General features: G+C 47.0%; 1 protein-coding gene across 1 annotated transcript in view; it reads left to right on the top strand.

Annotated features, from left to right (window-relative positions):
• LOC135384913 (CUGBP Elav-like family member 4) overlaps positions 1 to 21,931 on the top strand; it is a 143,951-nt gene extending 122,020 nt beyond the window's left edge. The window contains exons 2-3 of the mRNA XM_064614095.1: positions 21,646 to 21,728; positions 21,839 to 21,931. Of these exons, the coding sequence (XP_064470165.1) occupies positions 21,646 to 21,728; positions 21,839 to 21,931 (176 nt within the window). The remainder of the gene's footprint in view (positions 1 to 21,645; positions 21,729 to 21,838) is intronic.
• The last annotated feature ends 485 nt before the right edge of the window (positions 21,932 to 22,416 follow it).

Genomic DNA, 22,416 nt, shown 5'->3' on the forward strand with positions numbered 1-22,416 from the left:
GGCAGGGGGGCAGCTTGTGTTTATTTTCATGTCAATACATGTTTTGAGGGCAATAAGTGTTATCTGCGTTTGGCGGCTTCGAAATGGTTATTGCGCTGTTTAGAAAAACTAGTTGCATTGTGGGCTTCGCTTATAAATTAATTAATTTTTCATAATGGCATGTAACGGTCCTGCCTCATCATGATCTTCGTAAACGCAAGACCATTTACTTTTGTTTTTCTTTTTGTCTTCTCCCCGTAGCACAGGTGCAGTAAAACTTTCAGGTGATGTCCCACATTTGGACACGGCATCTGCATGGGAAGTGAAACCTCCGCTGTACAAGAAACAACTTGGAAAATTATCACTTAGAGTGTCGTATACAGTGTCATTCGTCAATATTGAAATGGTGTTCGAAGTAGCTGTACACTCTTAAGAAAAAAAAGCGAGTAATTTTGCAACAAAAGAGTAAAGAGTAATGCATTGCCACACGGCACGGGACTAAATGAATGTTACTTAGTGGGGACTGCATTTCCCGCTCTCTTCTAAGACTCCCAGGTACATAATTTTTGTGCATGAATGAAAGTACTTTGAATTAAACCGTCAACAGTAATATGTGGAGTGATATAAAATCTTGCGATATGCATAGGGCACAATTTCGCAAGAAATAATATCTATTTTTTTCCTGTGTGTGGGTGGAACATTGCTCAGTTAGCTAAGTTATATATCCTTATTATATCAAATTCACGAAGAGCAACTATTAACGTAGACCATTTCATTCAGGAGACCATTTGCCAAGTTCAGTGACCATTTGCAGTCCTGGAGAGTAAATTTCAGAGTTCGGGGAGTAAAATAGGGAGTAATTACAGTCTAGGGGAGGAGAAGCTGCAATTACTCCCCGTCCTACACTTTTCTTTCTTAAAGTGTAGTGGAGTCTTGAAACGCTGATTACATTTTCTAGTGGGGAATACGTAGTGTAGCGAAGCTTGGAACGCAGTGAAAAACAGACGCCATAGAATAGACTGTAAAAACGCGTAGCATTGCCCCACGCCATCGCTTAAATGCATTAACTCCAGTATATAGTTGTGCAGGACGTTGACTTTAAGAGGCGCAGGTAAAGATGGAAGTCTCGCAAAAACTTCAACGTCGGAGGGCAGCACAGCCTAGAACCATAGTAACGTGTTTGAAACCTGGTCGTAAATGTTCCATGTCCCCATGGGGAATTGAATCGCGTTGGCGCGGTCGCCGTTTTATATCCTCTTTTATTTTCCCTCTCTCATTTCTTTCACACCGGAGACATGACGACGAGGCCCAAGTTGTCGTGACGGAGATCAGATGGCGGTCTTTGTTCGATTAGAACCCTCATAGCCGTCCTGGAACAGGCTTCTATTTTTGTAGCCAGGCTCGGAAATCCTACCTTGCTCACTGAACCTGCCTGCGGACTGCATGCTGTACTAATTGGAAACTCTGTAGGACGAACAAACGTGCTCTGTTGATGCCAAAGATGATTCATTGTATCATTGCAGTATCATCATGCGACCGATATGAACATATCTACACGTTGCAAAATACTCTTGTGTTTCAGCTACAACTTATGTCATTAAAATACTGCCTGCACCGCCAATGCATACCCCTGCATTTCCAGCTCAGTGTCTATACTGATAAACCTAGATTGGAAACCACTTGTCAGTGGTGTCAATGTTCCTACTACCGCTTTGAATGGAGTGACGAATGCGTTTCCACCATCTTCACCCTTAAAGTAGCACAAAAATCATTTTTAACACCCAGTTTTCTTCCTATAAAACTGTTACGTAGGCCAGTAAGATGCACCATGCGAGGTAATCTACACCACAGAGTCATAATTATTTTATAATTGAAAGAAATTGAATTTAAAATACGCCGCAAAAAGCGACCGTGCGCAACGGTGGTGAAGAGCAGTACCAGCCTGTGATCTGCCTGGAACCTCGCGCTGACACTATAAAGAGAACGCTTGCTGATTGGCCTAGAGAAATGTTGTCTGCTACTCGGCTGTTCGGGGTTCTGATCAAGCCTTTCTCCTTGCTCGGTAATGCTTCGGCCGCTCCTTCTATCCCCAATTCTCCGCGAAAACTGGCAAAACAGGTTTACGGCGGCAAAGGGACAAGGCGCTGACCCCCACTGACCGGCAAACCAGAACGAGTCTCCTTATGCCGTCATCGGTGACGTGCCATCATACCTCCTCATCCTCGTTATAGCTGGAGTGGCGAGTTAAGGGTGAAGGCGCGGAGCTATGTTTATGTGAGTTTTTATCTGAGAAACAAATTGCACACATCAAAACCTTTCGCGCTATTCGGTATAATGACACACACACTTTCATCAGATGTTTTAATCTGAAATTTTTTTGGATGGCGCTCTGTACTCCTTTAAGGCGTTTGTGACGCCGTGATGCATGTGATTCATAGCGCCACGAACGCGTTTTACTCCACGGGTACTAATATGGGGGCTCATTCCAGGTCAAACATCTGAGGTCGGTGGCTCGACCATCAGGGATTTCAAGGAATTTTTTATGTTTCCTTTTTTCCTGGCGTTCCACTTCCCAAATCTAACAGCTTCTCCTCTACGTGGCGTCAAACTTCCGCGCAGTGCGCGAAACCTCGCTGGCTTTGCGTGTCTGTTGCGTCTCAACCCTTCAACGAATCCGGAAAATTTTAACGGTATGCGTTTCGAGAAGGGTATGTCTGTTTGCGAGCGTGTTTCTTGCGATTTTGAACCTAAACGTGCAGAGAAGAACGACTGTGCAAGTTGAACGAAACCTGCGATATTGATGATTTTTTATGCCGCGTTACGTGTCACATATCGAAAAGATTTTTTTTCCGTTTAATTCCCACAATATGGACATTATCTAAAAAAATTTCCGAGCCCCTAGGTACAGCTTTTTTTTAAAGAAAAAATCACAAATTGCAGTTTTTCTCGCAAAACTGCCCAAGTGGAGACGACAAAAAAGCAAACTGCCGGACGGTCTAGAACTTCACGCGTGTATCAAAGTGTAGATCAATGCCTCTAGGTTGCAGGAATAAAATATCTCGAGTGTGTTTTCCCTTGTTCTGAATATACAATTTTTTTAAGTAGAGCGGTGTAGGAGCCATGCCGCACGTGAAGTTTCCGGGTTCCGGACACTCCTTTCGCCCCACAACTCTTAAATGCTGAGTGTCATATCAACTTTAATGACAAACGCATCAAGAAAATAACAAGTGGCAAGAGACTTCCGTAAAGATATGGAATACATTGAGCTTAAGAGTTCAACACAAAACGCACGACAACCAGAAGATTGCATGTATTATGTAGCTTGCTATGGCAAAGCGGTGTTTGTATCTTGCGTTTCCGTGGAAAGTTTCAATACAAGTTTGCATTTCACAGGGCTGTACGCCGAAATAAATCTTTTAAAATAAAACATTAAAAAATTCACGCTTAAAATTCCACCCTTCGAAATCCATTTTCTGAAATAAACCGTTTAAAAATACACGTCCTCAAAATAAACGCTGTTAAAATAAATCATGGTTAGGCTTAGGAAGGTAATGCTCCGTATCATAGAGTAGTGATAGCCGTATGGGCGACACGATGTTCTTTTTGGCGAAACATGCTATTATGATGTTTCTTACTCATGTTTGTATTGCTATCAATTACATAACAACTTAGGATTTCGAAATATCCAGCTTAAAAGTGATGTCGACGATGCGCGTATGAATACAGGACACACACACTTGATCATACCTGGGTAGTAATAGCATTACTGTAATAAAATTACAGTACTGAATTACTTTTTCTGGTAATTTGTAATGTAACGCATTACTTTTGACATTAGGTAATTTGTAATGTAATTTAATTACATTTGGGCTGTAATTTTAATAACATTACTCATTACTTTTTACAAAAGAATCGAGTGTGTGTTCTGTGTTGGCACTTGGCAGAAAGAGAGTTGGGGGACTGGCAAGTGAAAAGAATTCCAAAAGCGATAAAACCCCGGTGCAGGGGACACAAAGAGACAACACACTAGTTGTTTGTCAGTCAGTGCTTCGTCTGTGTTGTCTCTTTGTGTCCCCTGCACCGGGGTTTTATCGCTTTTAGATGTACCACCAAACAGCCCGGTTTTTATCGCTTTTTAAAAGAATTCCAACGGCACTATGAACGGTGACGCACTCAATCGGCACGTGGAACGTCAATTCCCTTCTACGAGCCAGTTGCCTTAGGCAGGGCACTCACAAACAAACGTTGTTAGGTCAACGGTTTGTAGCCCTGGAAAATCATTGTTTGCGGGCCCCATCCTCCTGACAATCTTCCTGTTGCCGTCATACATTGTGTCTCCTTCGTCTCTGCATTGTGGAACGATACGTCACACGTGGCACACTAGCATGACATGTAGAAGAGACAAATAGAAGAGTACAAGTTAACTGTTGATACCATTGTAAGCATACATTTTTTTCCTCGAATTTCGGGGAAGGCAAGTTTCGTCAACTTGTGTGTCCCTTGTGCCTTCCACAAACTCGGGATCATGTATGCCAATAATGGTAAAGTAATGACTTTGTAATGTCATTACTTTTTCGTAGTAATTGTAATGTAATTTTATTACGTTTCAATTGCATTCGCACTGGTAAAGGAAAGGCCAAGAAAGCGCGCACGCACACGAAAAAGAGAAACGCAAAATCAAAAAACATACCAAAGAATGGCCAAACTCTCCTGATAGTCGGCTCTATATTAGACTATATTACACCGATGTCGCGCGTTACTTGCACTGCTAAAAGAGAACTTCACCGAATAATACGCTCCCGGGCATCCGTCATTCCGAATGATATCAGCCCCCGCCCCCTTACTAGGTTGGCAAAACTTGTCACGGATCACATACAGACAGACAACCTACTTCCGGTGTACCGAAATCCTCGTTCACAGTTATAGCCCTGGCTAGCCCCAAGCTCGAGGAGGGTACTATTTTCCGCGGCGGGCGAAGAGCCGTCGGCTGTCCACCAATCAGGGACCATGGATGTTAAAAGATTTATTTCGAAGCGTTTATTCTTCAAAGTTTATTTTTCGGAGTTTATTTCGACAGCGTGGATTTTCTCATGATTTATATTGAAGAGTTTATTTTGCAAACTTGATATTTAAGAGATTTATTTTTGAACGTTTTATTTTTACATGATTTATTTCGGCGTCATCCCTTTCACAGTGAACAACAAGTTAGTTAACCCACTACCATAAAACGCGGAAAACATCGCCCTTGTTTGACGTTGATGTTAACGATGGCCGCAGGTGTGTCTGAACACAGCGGTTGAAAATGATGGTAGTTGCGTGTACCCCGAACATAAAACAACTTGCCAAAACCGTTCTCCGAGTATCTCTTCTTCTTCGCCAACCTTTGTTTGTTTGTAAGAAAAAAACTTTTCATTTGCCACCCGTATTGGATGTATGTCATGCAGATGTTCTTCACCGCATGGAAAGAGATCCCGTGGGTACAGGATCTTATTCTCGTGCGGTCTTTGCAAGCTGGCATTTGCGGCGAGTCTCCTTACCTTCCCACCTATCACACCGGAAGGTCCTTTCCCGTGGGAGGTGGCGAAGAAGTTCCAAACGGCACCGACACCGATGTCCTCTTCACGCTTGCAGAGGTTCGCGAAGTTTTTGCGGTTCTTATACTTGGAATCTGCTTTGACATTCATGCATGACTTGTAACAACTCGGACAGAGCTTGTCGCCAGGTGCCAGGCCAATTGTCGTCAAACTTTGGGCCAAGCTGACGGAAATGCTTTTTGCGCTCCGAACTTTCTTTTTGTGGTTTGCAAAGGGATCCGCGCAGTTTCTGGACGTTATTGCAAATGGGTACCTACTAGTGTAGAGGCAGTAGCAGCGTTACCCACATATGTCGTTGACGGTTGCTGCGCTGCGCCGAGAACTGAGAACAAGACTGCTGTTCCTCGGTAAAGGGGGGGGGGAGGGTATGTTTATTGAAGAAGAAGAAAAAAAAAGGAAAGGAGTAAAGGTCAGACAGGCTGAGGCCGACTTGCTATTCCCAAAAGAGAAAAAGAAACAAAAAAGGAAAAGAAGAAGTGGCGGAGGACGATGGGGTGGCTCAAAGGCTGCTGAGCAGCTTAGTGTCCTTCAGATAGCGCAGGAGGGCTCGGGTGACTGCCCACTGTCTGGAGTGGCGGACAGGTCCCAGCAGCGAAAGCCAGGGAAAGTTCCCTGTGGCCTAGGGATGTGAGACTTGAGGCGAGAACGGCTCAGGGGCCGGCGTACCGCTTGCAGTGCAACAAAATATGGCATATGTCGGCGACTGCAGCACTGCAGGGACACATCGCGGACGTGCGTCTATCCATCTTAGAGAGGAGCAGCGGGGTCAGGGCAACATCGAGGCGTAGGCGATGGAGGATCGACTCCTCCTTTCGCGACAGCCGCTGGGAGAGGGCGGGCGAGGATGGAACCGAGGGTTCCATCCTCAGGTCGATGGAGTGGGGGAACGTGTTTGCCGCTACAGCGTTCGAGCTAAACGCGAGGGTGGTGCGAGACGTCTGGCGGCGGACCTGTATCAGGCAGGCCGATGGAGTGAGAGGAATGGTGGTGGTCATAGTGGTGGCAGCTGCCCCGTGCGCGCCTCTCGCCGCGGCGTCAGCGCGGGCATTTCCCGGCAGGCCGATGTGGCTAGGGACCCATTGAAGCCACACGCTGTGGCCGGAGGCGGTGAGACGGCTGTATGTCGTGAGGGCTAAGGAACAGATGTCTGTGACGATCTTGGAGCAAGGAGAAGATAATATTTGCAGAGCCGCCTTGCTGTCCGTAGGGACAGTCCAGTTGTTTGGGGGCCTCGTTGATATAAGTTTCAGGGCTTCATTGATGGCGGCGTTCGGTGGAGGATGTCTCGTGAGGAAGCTTGAGCGCTAGTTTGAAATTTTCAGAAGGCACAACAACGGCTACAGTTGAGGCGCCCGCGGGGACCGACGCGTCCGTGTAGACCGCTACTCCTCGGGAGTGCACGTGACTAAGGTGTTCCAGCACGAGTTGAAGCAAAGCGACTGGAGGGTGGTCGCCTTTTTTGAAGGCGCCAGGGATGCTGGAGTACACGGGAGGAGTAGCGAGGGTCCACATGGGAGGGGGGCGAGACGCATGTTGGAGGGCGAGTTAATAGACGTCCTCTGCCGCAGAACGCAGGATCCGAAAGCGGACGATGGGCACTCCATGGCGATATCTGCCAAGTAGTGGTGCGGGGGACGTGTCAGAAAAACACCCCCGAGATATTTTATTTCTGCAAACTATATATGAGGCATTGATCTAGACATTGATACTATACTTGAGGTTCTAGGCCGTCCGGCAGTTCGCTTTTTCGTCTCTTCTATTTTGGCATTTTTGCGAAACAACTGAAATTTGAGATTTTTTTATTTGAAACACGGCTACACCTAGAGGCTGGAATTTTTTTGTGTGTGCCAATGCCCACATTGCGGGAATTTATAAAAAATATTTCGATATGTTATACATAACGTGACATAAAAAATAATCAATATTGCAGTATGCAGTCTTCTCTGCTGTTTTAGGTTCAAAATCGCTAGAAGCCCGTCCACAAATAGACATACCCTTCTCCCAAGCGCATCCCGTTAAAATTTTCCCAATCTGTTGCAGGGTTGGCACGCAAGAGGCGCGCAAAGGAAGCGAGGTATCGCACATTTCGCGAAGTTTGGCGCCACGCAGCGGAGTAGCGTTCAGCTTTGGGACCGAAATATTTTGCATTTGTCTTGTGCACATGAAGTGGAACGCCACAAAACTACTTCGTCGAAATCCCTGATGGTCGAGCCACCGACCTCGGACGTTTGAGCTGGAATGAGCCTGGGGCTGGGGTAACTTTGCAAACAATCCTGTTGGTTACCGTTGTACTCAACGAAGACTACTGAGTGATGCTCGCATGTTTTCTGTGGTGGGTAGTTCTCTTGGACTATCCAAATCTCAGAGCAAGAGGGAATGCGCACCACTCCCTCTTCTGTACCACCATCATCTCACCCCTCCTTCTTTCACCCTTCCATCTTTTCCCTCCCTGGGTGCACCGAGCCGCCACCCCCAAGGAAGGTTACCGCAGCTTTCCCCACCATCGCCCCCCCCCCCCCCCCCCCGTCGAAACAGAATTAGATAACTAGTTTTCTACGTGTCGCAGTTGGCGAGATAGCCCCCGACCTTTCCTACTGGTTCTTTTCCTCCGCTGCCGCCTCATTGACGGACATGCAGCTGTGATGTCGCACTTCGGTGGCGATTTTCTACGCTGTCTATTACCCCCGTTTGGCGTAAACGTTCGACTGTAGGTAGCCATCGTTTGCATATATCCGGGATAACTTGGGGTGAAGCGTCACATCCACTTAAACTGTCATATAAGGCGCCATTAGGAAACGGGAGGCCCGAGTAAACGTTAATTACTCTTCTCAGCTACCACGCTGGTAACCACCACGCATCCTGTTGGCCGTATTTGGTGCACCATAAATTTTCGAGGAGTTGCGGCACTTTCGCTACAGATATGCGATATTCCGATACTTTCGCCCAGCGCCTGAGGTGCTCATTAATAGACAACATCCAGTCCGCTAATCTGTCTTTCTGCGACGACGCCGGTAGAAAATGTAACAGCAAAGCCGCACTCCGTAGCTTAATAGGTTATTGGAGTAGATGTACTCGTAAGGTGTGTCAGCCTATGTTTGTGTGGCTACATGCTGAACGTGCCGCAGAGTACGACTGCGGAGAATTTCGACCACCTGGGGTTCTTTTGACGTGCGTCGGAAGTGTCCGACACACGGTGCTGGAAGCAATGCTTTCCTCCCCCACAATGCTACCGTCATCGGCCGGCAGCGAACGCGCGCAGTCCGTAGATTCAATTAGGGGAACCCGACCATTTTTTAGATTTCTTGCGTTTCGTGCAAGTGCTTTTCCTATATCGTTTAATCGTGTGAGTATACTATCTGGCACCCATGAATCTCGCAGTAGTTCCAAACAGCAGCGTCTTCTGAACCAAGTTTTGTTGATCCCATTTTTTTAATCCCCTAAGTTTTGTGGATCGCTGAATATCGGATTAAGAAATGGAAACGCTGGCTCCATTTAGGCAGTGTATTGGGTTCTCCGGAAAGCTCCGATTGGCTGGGGCCTGTCCTGTGCGGTGCCTCACTGCCTGACATGTCTGTGTTGCCTGACGATGGCGGTGAGAGGTCAAGAAACGCACGACGAAGCGGTATAGGAAAACGTACAATCGTAATGAACTTCCTCCTGTGTTATTCTACTATGCGTTCTCACTTTGGCGATGAAAGCAGTCATGAGTTCGCATTCTGGTAATACGAAGACATCGCGACATGGTAGCAAGAAGAAAAAGAAAAAAAAACTGCAAAATGCTAAAAGTAGGTTCTAAGAACTAATGCCATTGGTCATTGACATCACAGCTATTGCTGTCACATTTAGAGCTGCGTGCACACAGCCGAATAAATAAATTGGCAAGACTACTACATCTATTACTGGACTCTTGAACCTGCGCTACTCTCGTGTAAATGGAGTTGTTGTGTTTGCTTCCTTAATAGTAGAATAAAGCGTGTATCTTAAAGGTACACATCCACGTAAACTTCCACGGCCCTGCGATTTCACTCTATCATCCACGTCGTCTCTGCAGTTTCGTCTCTGCTATTACTCACACGAGAATAAGACTGATGATATACATCCCTCTCCTGGTGACATGCAGTAGATCAGGAGAGAATTCCAGACTTACGTCGGGTAGTCCCGATGATGGCCGCCATTTCGGGGAGTATAAATATACCGTGTAGCTGCACTCTTCGTTTTTGTCTCCGCCGAGGGGCGTGAAGTATAGCATGCCGAGCATTGACGTCGTATAAAACACATTAAGCGTCTGTCGGCAGTACCATACCGATGGTCCTGGCCTGCGAATATATTGTCTCGTGCGTATAGCGTTGGGACATAAATTGACATTGCATCAAGGGAGAAAATTATGTCAGGCACTCGATAACGGGAAATCAGGCGTTGTGACTCCGCATATACGGAAGGCTTATGTGGCTTGCATATAAAATTGTTTGTTTGTTTGTTTGTAAGAAAAAAACAAGGAGACAATTAGAAAATTATTCATGCTCGACGTATTGCATTATGCACTTTACGTACTGAAAGTTCTTGTACCGCCGCTGCGTCTATTCTGTTTTCTTTTTGACGTACTGCGTTTGGTGTTAAATGCTACTTCGACGTTGAAACGGGCCTGGTTTCACCAACGCCGATTAACATGTGAACCGAGATCAACAGTCCCTTAAGTTGAATTTAACGCTTAACTCTGCTTCACTAAAGATATTTATTGTCACTGAAACATTCATCGCGTCACCAACTAACGTTTGTAAAAAAGAATTGAGTGTTAACTTCAAGTTTTAGTAACCCTTGGACCTTCGTTGTCGCTGCGCCAAAAAAAAAAAAAAAAATCCCAATCATCATCATCATAGTAACCCTTGATCTCGGTTCAAAGTTAACGAGCGTTGGTGAAACCGGGCCTCGAGAAGCTTGTCTTGCAGAGTGGCTTGTATCTAGTGATTTAATATGCGCCTCACCAAACGCGAGCGTTGACGAATCTTCAGGCCTGGTGTCGTATTGTCGCACTCAGTCACATCAGTTGTTGCTTGCATTAAAAATTTGTGCTGCAAAATAGAAAAAATAAATAAATAAAATTAACCGAAACTGCCATTGATTGATTCAGTATGGCTTCTAGGCCGCCACCGAACATGTCTCAGTAACAAAAGGTCACAAGGGAGAAACACGCTACTCTCCAGTGCAACCGCGAACGATCATTTATTACCCTACCCTGGCGAAATATTGTGGTTATACTGCAAATTATACTTGTTCAGTAATTCGAGAAAAGCCGTGAAGTACAGAGCCACACAACCACACCAAAAATGACACGCAGCATTCATCACCTAGAAGCACGTCAGCAAACCCATCTACCGCGGTTATTTGTTATCTGTGTGCTCCAAAGAAAGAAAGAAACAAAAACGTTATTCTAAAAGTGCTTACAGGAAATTCTCGGCATGTAGCTGTGTTGGGGCATGCTAAACTTTGTTTCACAACGCAGATATGCTGCTGCTCCTTAATCACTTCAGCTATCACGCGAGCACTGTGGCTCCTCGCGCTTATTTATTGATAATGGAGCTGAGAGAGAAGCGCGTAGCATCGTTGCGGAATGCCTGGTACGATGATACATGTTTCATGCATTTTTCCCAGCTAGTAATAAGCTTGTGAATAGCGCCACGCCACCACTTTAATCCTCTAAAAGGAGCAGGGATGATTAACAATTGAACAACCTGTTAAATTAAAAATTCTTCGAACTATGCAAAGGAGCTTCTGTACACACATAGGGCCGCGTGGCCTTTTGTATTTGCAGAGCTAGTATTTGCTAGCTAGAATATATTCCTTTCCAATAATAAACTTGATAGATGGTAAGAAGGAGTTGTATAGGAACGAGTGAAGAGACTTAAGCCCCTGCCGTGCCATGCCGCGCCGCTCACAGAATGTATAACAGCAACGCAAGCAAGCAGCAAACAGCAATAATACTGACGAGGAAGAGGAGTGATCCTGATATTGCTATCATTCTACAAACTATTTAAAAAAAAAGAAAAAGAAAAAAACCCCAGGCATCGAAGACCACCAACGACCGTTCCCTCATTCGAAATTATGAAGTAAAATATAGCATCCTTTTCCTCAACATCTGCCGAAACAACACAAAGCGCGTCATTGTGCTGCCCCTCGCACTCCGAGCTTCTGTTTTGCGGGTTTACCACGACGAACAAGGCCGCGTCGACCCAACACGTATGATGTCAATGGTGGAGCGCAAGTATTTTTGGAAGAACTTAAAAAAGCACGTCCAAGAGTACGTCAAGTGTCGTGAGACGTGTCAGCGTCTCAATGACCGCACAAGCCAGCCCGGTGGAACCTTGCAGTTCCCCTTATCGCCCTTTTGCTGTCATTTCCGTCGACCACATCGGATCAGTCAATACCGAAAATGAAAACCGTTATCTCATCGTAGCTGTGATCGTATCTCATCGTATCGCATCGTAGCTCACGCAACAAGATATGTCACTGCAAAGACCGTGTCATCGAAGGCATCTGCCCACGTCATTCGTTTCCTAGAACAAAAGATATCTTACAAATACGGCACTCCTGAAACTATGGTGTCCGACGGAGACACCGCTTACACCAGCATCATCGTGCGGAACTTTCTGGGTGACGCAGGGATTCGAGTGGTCTGCCTGTCCAGTGGCGACACGTGGCTCGGGGAAAGTATAAAATGGGGAAGGGGAAGGCTCACCACGTCTGGTTCTACAGTTCCCTGAACTTAAAAGCCGACAGTGAGGGTCCACTGCATTCAGAAAGTTCAGCAGGGCTTTCTGTACTGATTTGCGGCGCTGGAGGTTGCCGCGCGGACGGACGATCTCCTTAATCTGTAGCTCTGATGTTCCACGGTGCTACACTGCTTTCTGGAGTTCCCGCCTGGCGTCGGATGTAGCCGGACAGAGCATTCTAATGTGTTCCTCCGTTTCTGGTTCACCGCATTGGTGACAATTTGGACTAGAAGTGCGGCCGAGTTTGAAAGTGTGGGCGCTCGTGTAGGCACTACGGGATCGGATGCGAAGCGCGATGGGATTGGGACGGAGTCTTCCGAATGGTGTGAAGATAGCCGGAATACTGACGAGGAACAGGAAGCTAACGGGGGTATTCGGAATCTCGAGATTAGGGAATACAGACGTGCTTCCTGTGGGTTTTCGGTCCACATACTTTACAGTTCACAGCATTCCGTAGAAAAAGATGTATTTTTTGCGACCTTTTAAGAAATGCTATCAATCTCCTCTGGACGTGCTGTAGCCAAACGTGCTGTAGCCGAAAACCAAAAGTGTATGAAGCCGGCTTTTTAAAACGGCTACGGTTTCGTTAAACCTCGCTACGTGCATGAGATTATGTGAGGTGCCTTAGATAGACGCAAAATAGGTGCCAACAGGCACACCGTAAAGGCCCCATGTCGTAGTCGCGATTTATCTGTTGTTCTTGTTGTAAAGGCAACGCTACAGCACGATGCCAAGTGAGGGATTAGCTGATGTCTGCCTCGCGGTACATCAATTAATATATCACGAAGTTTTACATCCAACGTGCCTATCCAGTATGGTTTTGTCCCTTTGTGCGCCTGAAAGGATAAAAGGGCGAGAGGCATGGAGCAATACAAAGGGAAACACAACACGAAACTGTCTCAGTAATCAACGGGTCCCGCCCGAAGGAGGTCAATCGCGTGCAGCCACTTCTGGGATGTCTCCTCACAGGACGTGCAGATTAAAAAAACGAGGACGGTGCACTCGAGCATGCTGTGGAAAACCTCATCTCCGCGCCAAATACTGCATATGGGAGACGTGACCCTGAATTTGGGGTAAAGACGCACACGACAGACCAAGTAGATGGGACGAGAGGTCTGGTTCTTTATCCCATATGAAACATACGTGCACCAGCTATAGCTTGCGTTACTATATGCTCTACGAAATACGCTTTCTATGTGCCTTGGTGTACATGCGTCGTCCTCCAGATGAAGAAATATTGCGAGACGAAACACCCGCTCTGGTATCGTCCACCTTCTATAGCAAAGACTGACGAACGATAACTATGACATGATGTGCTGTTATTTAGAAAGCTGCGCAGGCTTTTTAGGATGGATTGTATCTTTATGAGGTTTTCTATAGTCTTATGTAGTATGGACTGTGTTCATCTATCGTACGGTCGAGACATCGAAAATATTCGAAATTATTGTAAGTAGCGGCACATAGGCAGATGGGGCCACAAGCAGTGAACGTGGTGTCATGTGTTGGGGAGGGCAACTCTTTATCAGATGAGACGCTTTCAAGACAAGCGGAAGTGGCGGAGTGCGTGGCAAAGAAAAGGTAAAGAAAAGAAAGGTAAAGGCAAAGAAAAAGAAGCTCGAACGGTTTTGACGTGTATCTTTCGGCTCCGAATTATTTGTATCAAATCTACTCGATTTCACGTTTCTTGACTACACAGTTACCCGGTTGGGTAAGCTCATGGAAGAGCCGGTTGCGGATTCTAAGGTCCGCGCTTCGGCTGGTACCCCGAAAGCTCCCAAGCCCCTTGCAGGAAACGGGGAGGACTCACCCGAGACAGCGGTGCATCATGCTAAGCGCCGCAGGGAGGAGAGTGGTTTCACTGAGACCAACGAGATCACTGAGATCATGGAGGATGTTGAACAGGAGTTAGATGGAGATACTACGAAAGCCGGGAACGGTGGTTCTGGAGGTGATCATAACAGTGATGAAGGCGGGCCCTTTCAAGACGTGATGTGCAGGAAGAACAGAAAATCCGGCATTCCCGTGTACTTTCGGTCGGTAAATCCTCTACAGTCGTTTTGGACAGTTAACCCAAACTCTATTGCAAAAGATATCGTCAAGGAGATGCAGGAGAAGATCCTACGTCATCGAATAACCAGAGATGGCAATCTGATAATCGTAGTTTCTTCTGAGGGATCCGGAAACTGTTTGCTTCTCATGAAGTCCGTGGCAGGGGTGGAGGTAGAAGTATGTGTGCCGACTGTCTATCTGAAGACAATGGGATGATGAATAACCGATGTTCCAAAGTGGTACACGGAAGATCAGCTGCTAGAGTACCTCCTTCCTTGTGGAGTAATAGCAGTGAAGAGGGAAATAGTTTTTTCTCGACAGGAGGACGGCTCCTCCATGCCGTACACCAAAAGGAGCGTCATACTTACCTTTCGTGCAGGTCAACATCTACCTCGGGAGGTAAAGCTTGGCCTCAACTGCCACCCAGTCACAGACTACGTTCCCCCACCAGTACGCTGCTTTAAATGTCAACGTTTTGGGCATATCGCGAGGGACTGCAGGGGGAACCAAAAGTGCAAAATTTGTTCGGGGCCTCACGATTTTAAGTCGTGCACAGCACGTCGAGAGCCACGGTGTGTGAATTGTGGAGGACAGCATGTGGCATCCTATAGGACATGTATAGGCATCATATAGGGCAAGCGGCCAGGTCTGCTGCAGCAGCCCATGAACGCATGGTTGTTGAAGCGGGAGAACGTGTTAGATCTTCTGCGAGACCTAATCCAGATTATGTCAAACCAGAGGTCAAGCATCCTTCACCAGTGCACAACGACCAAGAGCATCAACGACCAACGGCACCATATGCAGATGCGGTCAAGGCAGTACCGGCTCCTAGGCCACTGCCGCGGAGAGGTGCAGCCAAGCAGATGTCCCGCCCTGCGGCTCCGGAAGATCCGGATCAAGTCAGTGGAAGCGTACATCCGAGTGTGTCCCGGGGTCTTCAGCCGACTGCACCGCACCAACCTAAAGCGAACGACGCGACATCAAGCGGGCAACATCAACAGGGCCTTCTGGAGATGATAGTCCCCATGCTTTTTGCTGCCCTTCATGCAATAGTAAGCGGAATGCCGCACATGAGAAATTTACCTCAAGTTCAGGCGCTTTTGGCATTTGAGCCACTGCTTACACGTGTTGACACTACTGCTGTACTTTATAATGGTAATGGCAAATAAGTGTCCTCAAACTACGATTCTTCAGTGGAACGGCAATGGGCTTTCCTCTAAGCTAGGAGATTTCAGAAATTTTGTGCATCTTCATGCCTTTCCGGTGGTAGCGTTGAACGAATCACCAGTGCCTGGCACTGTGCGTATCTCGAACTATGTATTCATCAGTCTCAACGCCCCGGGGGCAGCGGCCGCGCGATGCTTTGCATACAGAGGAATACTGCGCATGACCTCATCAAAACGTCCACGGATGATCAGTTTGAGTACGTCGTATGCTCTGTGCTTCTGGGATCCCGGAAGATAACTGTGGTAAGCTGCTACGCTGCGCCTTGTGTGGCAATCACCGAGCAACAATTCCTGGACTTGTTTGCATCGCTACCAGAGCCGTACATTGTATGCGGAGATTTCAATGCGCATAGCGCATTATGGGTAAGTGAGCATACAAACGTACGCGGAAGGTTGTTAGAAAAGATAGTAGAAGATATGGACATCACCGTGACGTCGCAGATCATTCCAGTCTTAAAACCAGGCAAGTCTCCACGAGAGCTGGGTTCCTTCAGCTCGGTCAGTCTGACAAGCTGCCTGTGCACGATATGGAGTGTTTAATTCTCAACAGAGTCGAATGGTACCTGGAGTCAAACAGGTTCCTTCCGGACTGCATGGCAGGGTCCCAGGGGAAGTCCCGCTCCGCAATGGACTGCACGCTCGACCTAGTTACAAGTATTGAAGAGGAACGGGCTAACGGACGCCTAACGGTCACCGTTTTCCTTGATATTAGGAGTGCCTATGACATACACGTCACGTGACACAGCACACACACACACACACACACACACCTGTGTCATACACGTGCATGTGCTACACTCTTTGTATAAGCTGGGTTTAACTGGTCGTTCATTTCGTTGGATTGCGGCATATCTGCAAGGTGTTCATGCGCACAGGCAACGGTGACAGCCACTATCATGCACAGGAAACAGGAGTGCCTCAAGGTGGTGTTCTTAGCCCGTTGCCCTTCAGTGTAGTGCTCTCGTTTCTGCCACAGTTGCTGCGATGGGGAGTAAAAATCAGTTTCTATTCGGATGATATCTGCCTTTGGACTGCAGGGAAGCAATGGTCGGCACTGCAGACCTGGCTGCAGGGCTCCCTTGACCTGGTGATGAGGTTCCTCACAGAGCGGGGTATGAACGTCTCTCCGGTAAAGACAGTCTTCCTTCCGTTCACGCGGAAACGGTTGCCGAGGTTACAGCTGGAGGTAAATGGACATGCTATGTCACGAGTTACGCATCACCGGTTCCTTGGAGTCATCGTGGATCGTTCGCTCTCCTGGAGACCTGAAGTCCTAAGCCTCAAGACCAAGTTGCATGCTCGTACCAATATCCTACGATTTTTGGCAGGCTGTCGATGGTGATCATCATGTACATCAATGCTTACCTTACATACTGCGTTAGTATGGTCTCCCCTCACGTTCCACCTCCCAGTTCTTCATGATCTAGCGCCGTCGTCGGAAATGATTCTAGAACGTGCGTTGGCAAAGAGCATCAAGATCTGCCTTGGAGTTCCCAGAGCAGCGTCCAATGCGGCTGTTGTAGACGAGGCGAGACAGCCCCCACTTCCTGTGCTACGGATGGTAGAATCGCTTCGCCATTACGTTCGACTAACAACGAGATTTCGCCGGCACCCGCTCCCAAGAGCTATTTCGACACGAAGCTTTTTGAGGTTCCATCAAGCTATTATGCAGTGCCGCACTTATGTCCCCCGGCATAAGCCTTTGCCATTGCACTCCAGCCCTCCCTGGACTTTGCTACAGACTCGGGTGTTCGCGAAAGTACCGGGTCTCACGGGAAGAAAGTTCGTGCCGTCAAGTGTTGTGCGTCAGCAAACTCTTCAGGTAATGCACAGTCAAAGGGACAGAGTGTGCATTTTCACGGATGCGTCTACAAATGAGTCAGGATCCGCATGTGCATATGTCGTCCCTGAGCTCTGCGTTGGGGGCTGCGCACGATTGTCTCATCGCACTTCGTCCACGGCCGCAGAGCTCCATGGGATGATCATGGCGATGCAATTTATAGAAACACATGAAGACCCCAAATCATGGGTTGTTTACAGTGATTCACAGACCGGATTGCGAACATTACAATCACCGGGCGGATCAGCAGGTCTTGCTTCGATCGTACACGACGCCATTAAGACTTACAACGCGTGTGTAGTACAAGGACACGACATCACCCTTCAGTGGATCCCTGGCCATTCCTGGATCCCTGGCCATTCCTGCATACCTGGGAATGATGCGGCGGATGCAGCGGCTTCCCGGGGCACATCAGTCCGGTCTGGTTTGTAAGGTGTATTTTACTCCCTCTGACACCCGCTTAATGTTGTCTGCTTTGACGGAGACTAAGCAGAGACCTGTGGCACAGTGATTCTGGAAGGCCGCCACTGACCAACATAGACCCAGACTTTTCGTTCGTGGTCCCACCCTCGCTTCCTCGGTCCATGGAGACCCTAATCCACCGGTTTCGTCTGAAGGTCCCATACAGCCGTAGCTTTCTACACATGATCGGGAAAGCAGCCTCCGCAAACTGCTCCATGTGCGGTGCTGTGGAAGAGGTAGAGCACATTTTGATGCCCTGCGCACGATACACTGAAGCTCGTCGTCTTCTACAGTCTGAGCTGGCAGCAGTGGCCGGGCGTCCGCTCAGCGTTTCAAAAGTACTTGGGCCCTGGAATCACAGTGTCAGACACCGGGCGTTCTCCGCCATAGTGAAATTTTTCCGGGACATTGATGCAGACAACAAGTTTTGAGCCTATGTGTGTTTTGTGGGTTTTGCTGTTCGACTGTTTGCGTGTTTGCGCGTTCTGTGACATCTCAGTGTGTGTGTACTTTCTTTCTGTCGCAATCACCCCCACCCCCACCACTAATGATCATCATCAGCATCATCATCGCCATCTTCCTGCTCACCTTCATTGGCATCATCATTCAAGGAGTTTTCCACCAAAGTAACTGGTGCAAGTGATGTGGAGTTGCGGGCCTCACATTCGTGAGGCCAAAATCTCCATTTTTTTTTTCAACCAAACGAAACCAAAAGGTTCATAAGCACGCAGCCCGGTTTTGGAAGCTCTCTTGATTCTACCGTCCTGTGCAACGGAGAGGAACTGGGTCTAGGATTTAAAGGGGTTGCGGCACTTCGTCTGAAGTTATTCCGGATGACATGTAACATCGAATTAATTGCGTCGATATGAACCTACATTCCATGTTCTACAGCAAAAAAGGTAATAGACGCGTAGGTACGCAGGGTACCGCGAACACCGAAAGTCCTGCGGCTTTGACGTCACGTCTCCGCCAGTGAGGAACTGCGAGAGAGATCACGTGCTTACGATTACCAATGCGAATGGCCGCAGCTCTGGTGTCAGAGCCTGACGAGTACCTGTGTTCAGATGTTAATATCTCGCCAAGTGCGACACCTAGAAAAAAATATTTTTTTCTCAATACTCTATATAGCGTGAACACAATGTGTGCATAATGTAACGAACCACATCTATCTAAACTGTCATATCCGCTTGAATGTAAGCACAATAAATTGTTCGTTGTTTGTTTTGTACTTTACGTTGTGCCTTCTCTGAGCGGCGGTGCGCACGGGCATATCTTCGAGTGTGCGATTAGTTTCCGACAAATCACTCTTACAATGACGCATAACAATGACTATCCTGTAAGTGATGAAGCGTCGCGTTGCATGCTTTAGATTTCGCCAATGTTTCTTCTTTTCTGGCTTGCGCTCTTTCTTTTTCTTATTTTGCATGATTTCCTAACGGTACCGAAGCTTACAATAACAGTTGGCATTAACGCGCAACACACTGAGGTTCCTATACGTTGACCAATAGGGCGAGCATTTTAAAACGGGACATAAAAACGTCCTGCATCCGCAATGCTGAAAGCAGAAGCAGTACGTCAGAGTTTCTTTGGTATTTCACAGAATGTCCCTATACCTCGCACTCCCTCCACTCCCGAAGTCGCCCTTTTGTGGCGATGTGTTCAGGACTACGGATGAAAAGTACGGCGCAACGCACACAAGCCACGTTGAATCGATATTGGTACAGAAGTGCACAGCTACGGCGGATTGACTATGACAGTGGTATTGACCGGTGTATTCTTGACGTTCTCGACACATGTATGTCGCTTCTCGGCAACATTCTCCATAATGTGACCGACTTGTGCTATAATGGAGGGAATGGGTGATTTCCTGAAGGGGTGAAGGGGAAATACCTACTCTTACGAGTCATAAACAATGCGAGAAAACGCGCGAATTTCGCCTCTCATATTACAGCATGATTGCGGATGAACCGGTTTGTAGCGTAGCAACCGATATTCGCCTCACAACTTCACAAGGCCACACACTTCTCTTTATTGGGCACGAAACTCGCGGGTGACCGTTAACGACTTCTGAAGCGCGCGTTTATCGTATAGTTAAGCCTTTGGCTGCTACTGCTCACTTCATGTTTTTCTTTTTTCTTTTTTTCGGGACCACTTCTATCTTTGTGCCTGTTCTTACGTTTGTAATACGCTCCGACAATTTGTCTCGGCGCATGAAAGATGGTAAGGTTGCGTGGATACCACGTGTGCCCCTCACTTTGAGCTGTTGCCCCCTATTTGGGACACGGACCAATGCTACGGGCAGTATAGGGAGGAGGGGACCTGGGGAGATGCGCAGAAAGCTCATCTGCAGTTGCGGGCATACCTAGCGCATATGCCAAGGCAGCCGCTTTTCTTGTATAAGGGTGTGTCGCTCTTCATGGGGGTACAGCAATATCAAGTCTGTGTAGGAAAAAAAAATCGTTGCTGCTTGTGACAGTATAGTTGATAAGTGTAACAATCGATAGCATCTGGAGTTGAATTGAGTTGAGTTTGAATGTAAAAAAAAAAGAGAAACAAAAGATAGCAACTGGAAAACCAAGGGTTTGGGTTATTTCAACGTCAGTTTCTTTCTGAAGCAACTACATCTCTTTCTCGGTCGCTATACGACTGATGGATTACCCGTTATAGCGAAGTTAAGCAGAGTTCGGTCCAATTAAGATAATGATAATGTACTATTGCATGCTCTTATTTTTGATACGACAACGTTAAGCAAATAAACATCAATACACATCATTTGTCCTGCAATAATGATCTGAATTTTTGATTCAGATGGTGTGTGGTGATTGGCGTGTGAAGTATCGTTCAAACTGGAATAGAGTTTTATTTATCTATTTTTCTAAGTGCGCGGGAAGAAATCAAGCTTCTTCTTACACACCGGTCATTGAAAGAACGGTTACTGGTCTTACAGCAATGAGTGGTGAACGCTGCCATTTTGATTTCTCTCTTTGTGGTTTCGGTGTGGATGCTTTTCGCTTGTGCTGTGTTCCTTTGTAGTCCTTTTTCGCATTCTTGGTCTTGGCAAAGTTACCCCACCTATGCGTCGTAGAAGTTGACTGCAAGGATGCCTCCACCCTCATCGTGCTATGCTATACATTACACTGAGATCCTCTAAACGCAAGATCAGGAGATTCCTTCTAGCCAAACTATTCGATTACTCTGCAAGCAACAACTTCGTTGAAAGCTTGAATAATAACAACACATAAGCGGTGGTGAGGTAGTGGGATGTTTCGCCGCTCAGGCGGTATAACTTGCCTATTGGAAACTTCAATACGGATATTACGGAGCCCCAGAACAACTGGTTCTCGGGCTTCGTGGACGAAGTCTTCGATTTGCATCCAGCCAGTGACTATAAAATTCCCACAACCCATACGGGAAGTCTTATGGATTGTGTCTCCCTCAGGGGCATATGGACAAGCTAGTGGTTGCCAAGTACGTCAGCTACTTCACTCTCCATCGTCGGAGAATGCCCACGATGAGCTAATAAATGCTGTCGCATTTCGATGACAATCTGCACAGTGATTTCTGCCGTAATGTTTGTTTTAGCTTTTTACAAGCTGTAAGCTCGTGATCGATATCGGCATGTCTGATTTTTCTTTTATGTTTATATCATACCCGAAGGCTGTTGAACTGAAGTCAATTTGCGTTTTAAGATAACATCAACCTTACTTATTTCTTCTGTTGTTTTTCAGGCTGTGCGTTTCTCACCTACTGTGCCAGAGAAAGTGCCATCAAAGCGCAGCACGCCCTCCACGAGCAGAAGACACTTCCAGGGGTGAGTCCATTCTACCTACCGGGAACTGCGGCTCGTATTACATTACTGCCAATGCACTGCCCGATCAACTCGTCGGCAACCTTATTGGGGAAACCTCTATTCAATTGCAGCTAACCGAATTAGTCACTCGAGGACTTCCTGTTCAACGTTCAGGAAAAGAAACAAAGCAGCGACGTGTTTCAATTGAACCTGATATACTGTAATGAATTTTACGCGATACTGCGAGATAAATGTGACGTTGTCATTGTGCTGAGCGTCTGACATGATTCTATCAGATAGCTTAACGAATAATAACACTTTCGCGCACAGATTGACTGACTGGAGCTGTCCGTGTAGTGAGACAGTTGTTCGGCTCACCTTTATTCTGTGACTGCTGCTGGAGTGACGCCGATTACAAATAAGCGGGACTTGATGAGACGCTACCGCTTTGTGGACACTATAGTTTGGTATAACGCTGGGACGACGAATCGCCGCCTCCATAACGATCGTGTGCACCGTCATTTCGCAAAATAAAAGTATAATTGCTTGATGATGACGCGTGTTTGTAAGAATAGTATATCCAAGAACAACCTTTGTTGAGGGACACTTTTCAACGTGTAAGTGACCAAAGCGACAGGGAAACCCCTGCGCACACGCAGAAGGCAATTTGATCTGCTGTTTATCGTCCAGATCGATATAGAGTGTGCCG

The sequence above is a fragment of the Ornithodoros turicata genome, chromosome 2 (genome assembly GCF_037126465.1).
Source record: "Ornithodoros turicata isolate Travis chromosome 2, ASM3712646v1, whole genome shotgun sequence".
NCBI classification, from domain to species: Eukaryota; Metazoa; Arthropoda; class Arachnida; order Ixodida; family Argasidae; genus Ornithodoros; species Ornithodoros turicata.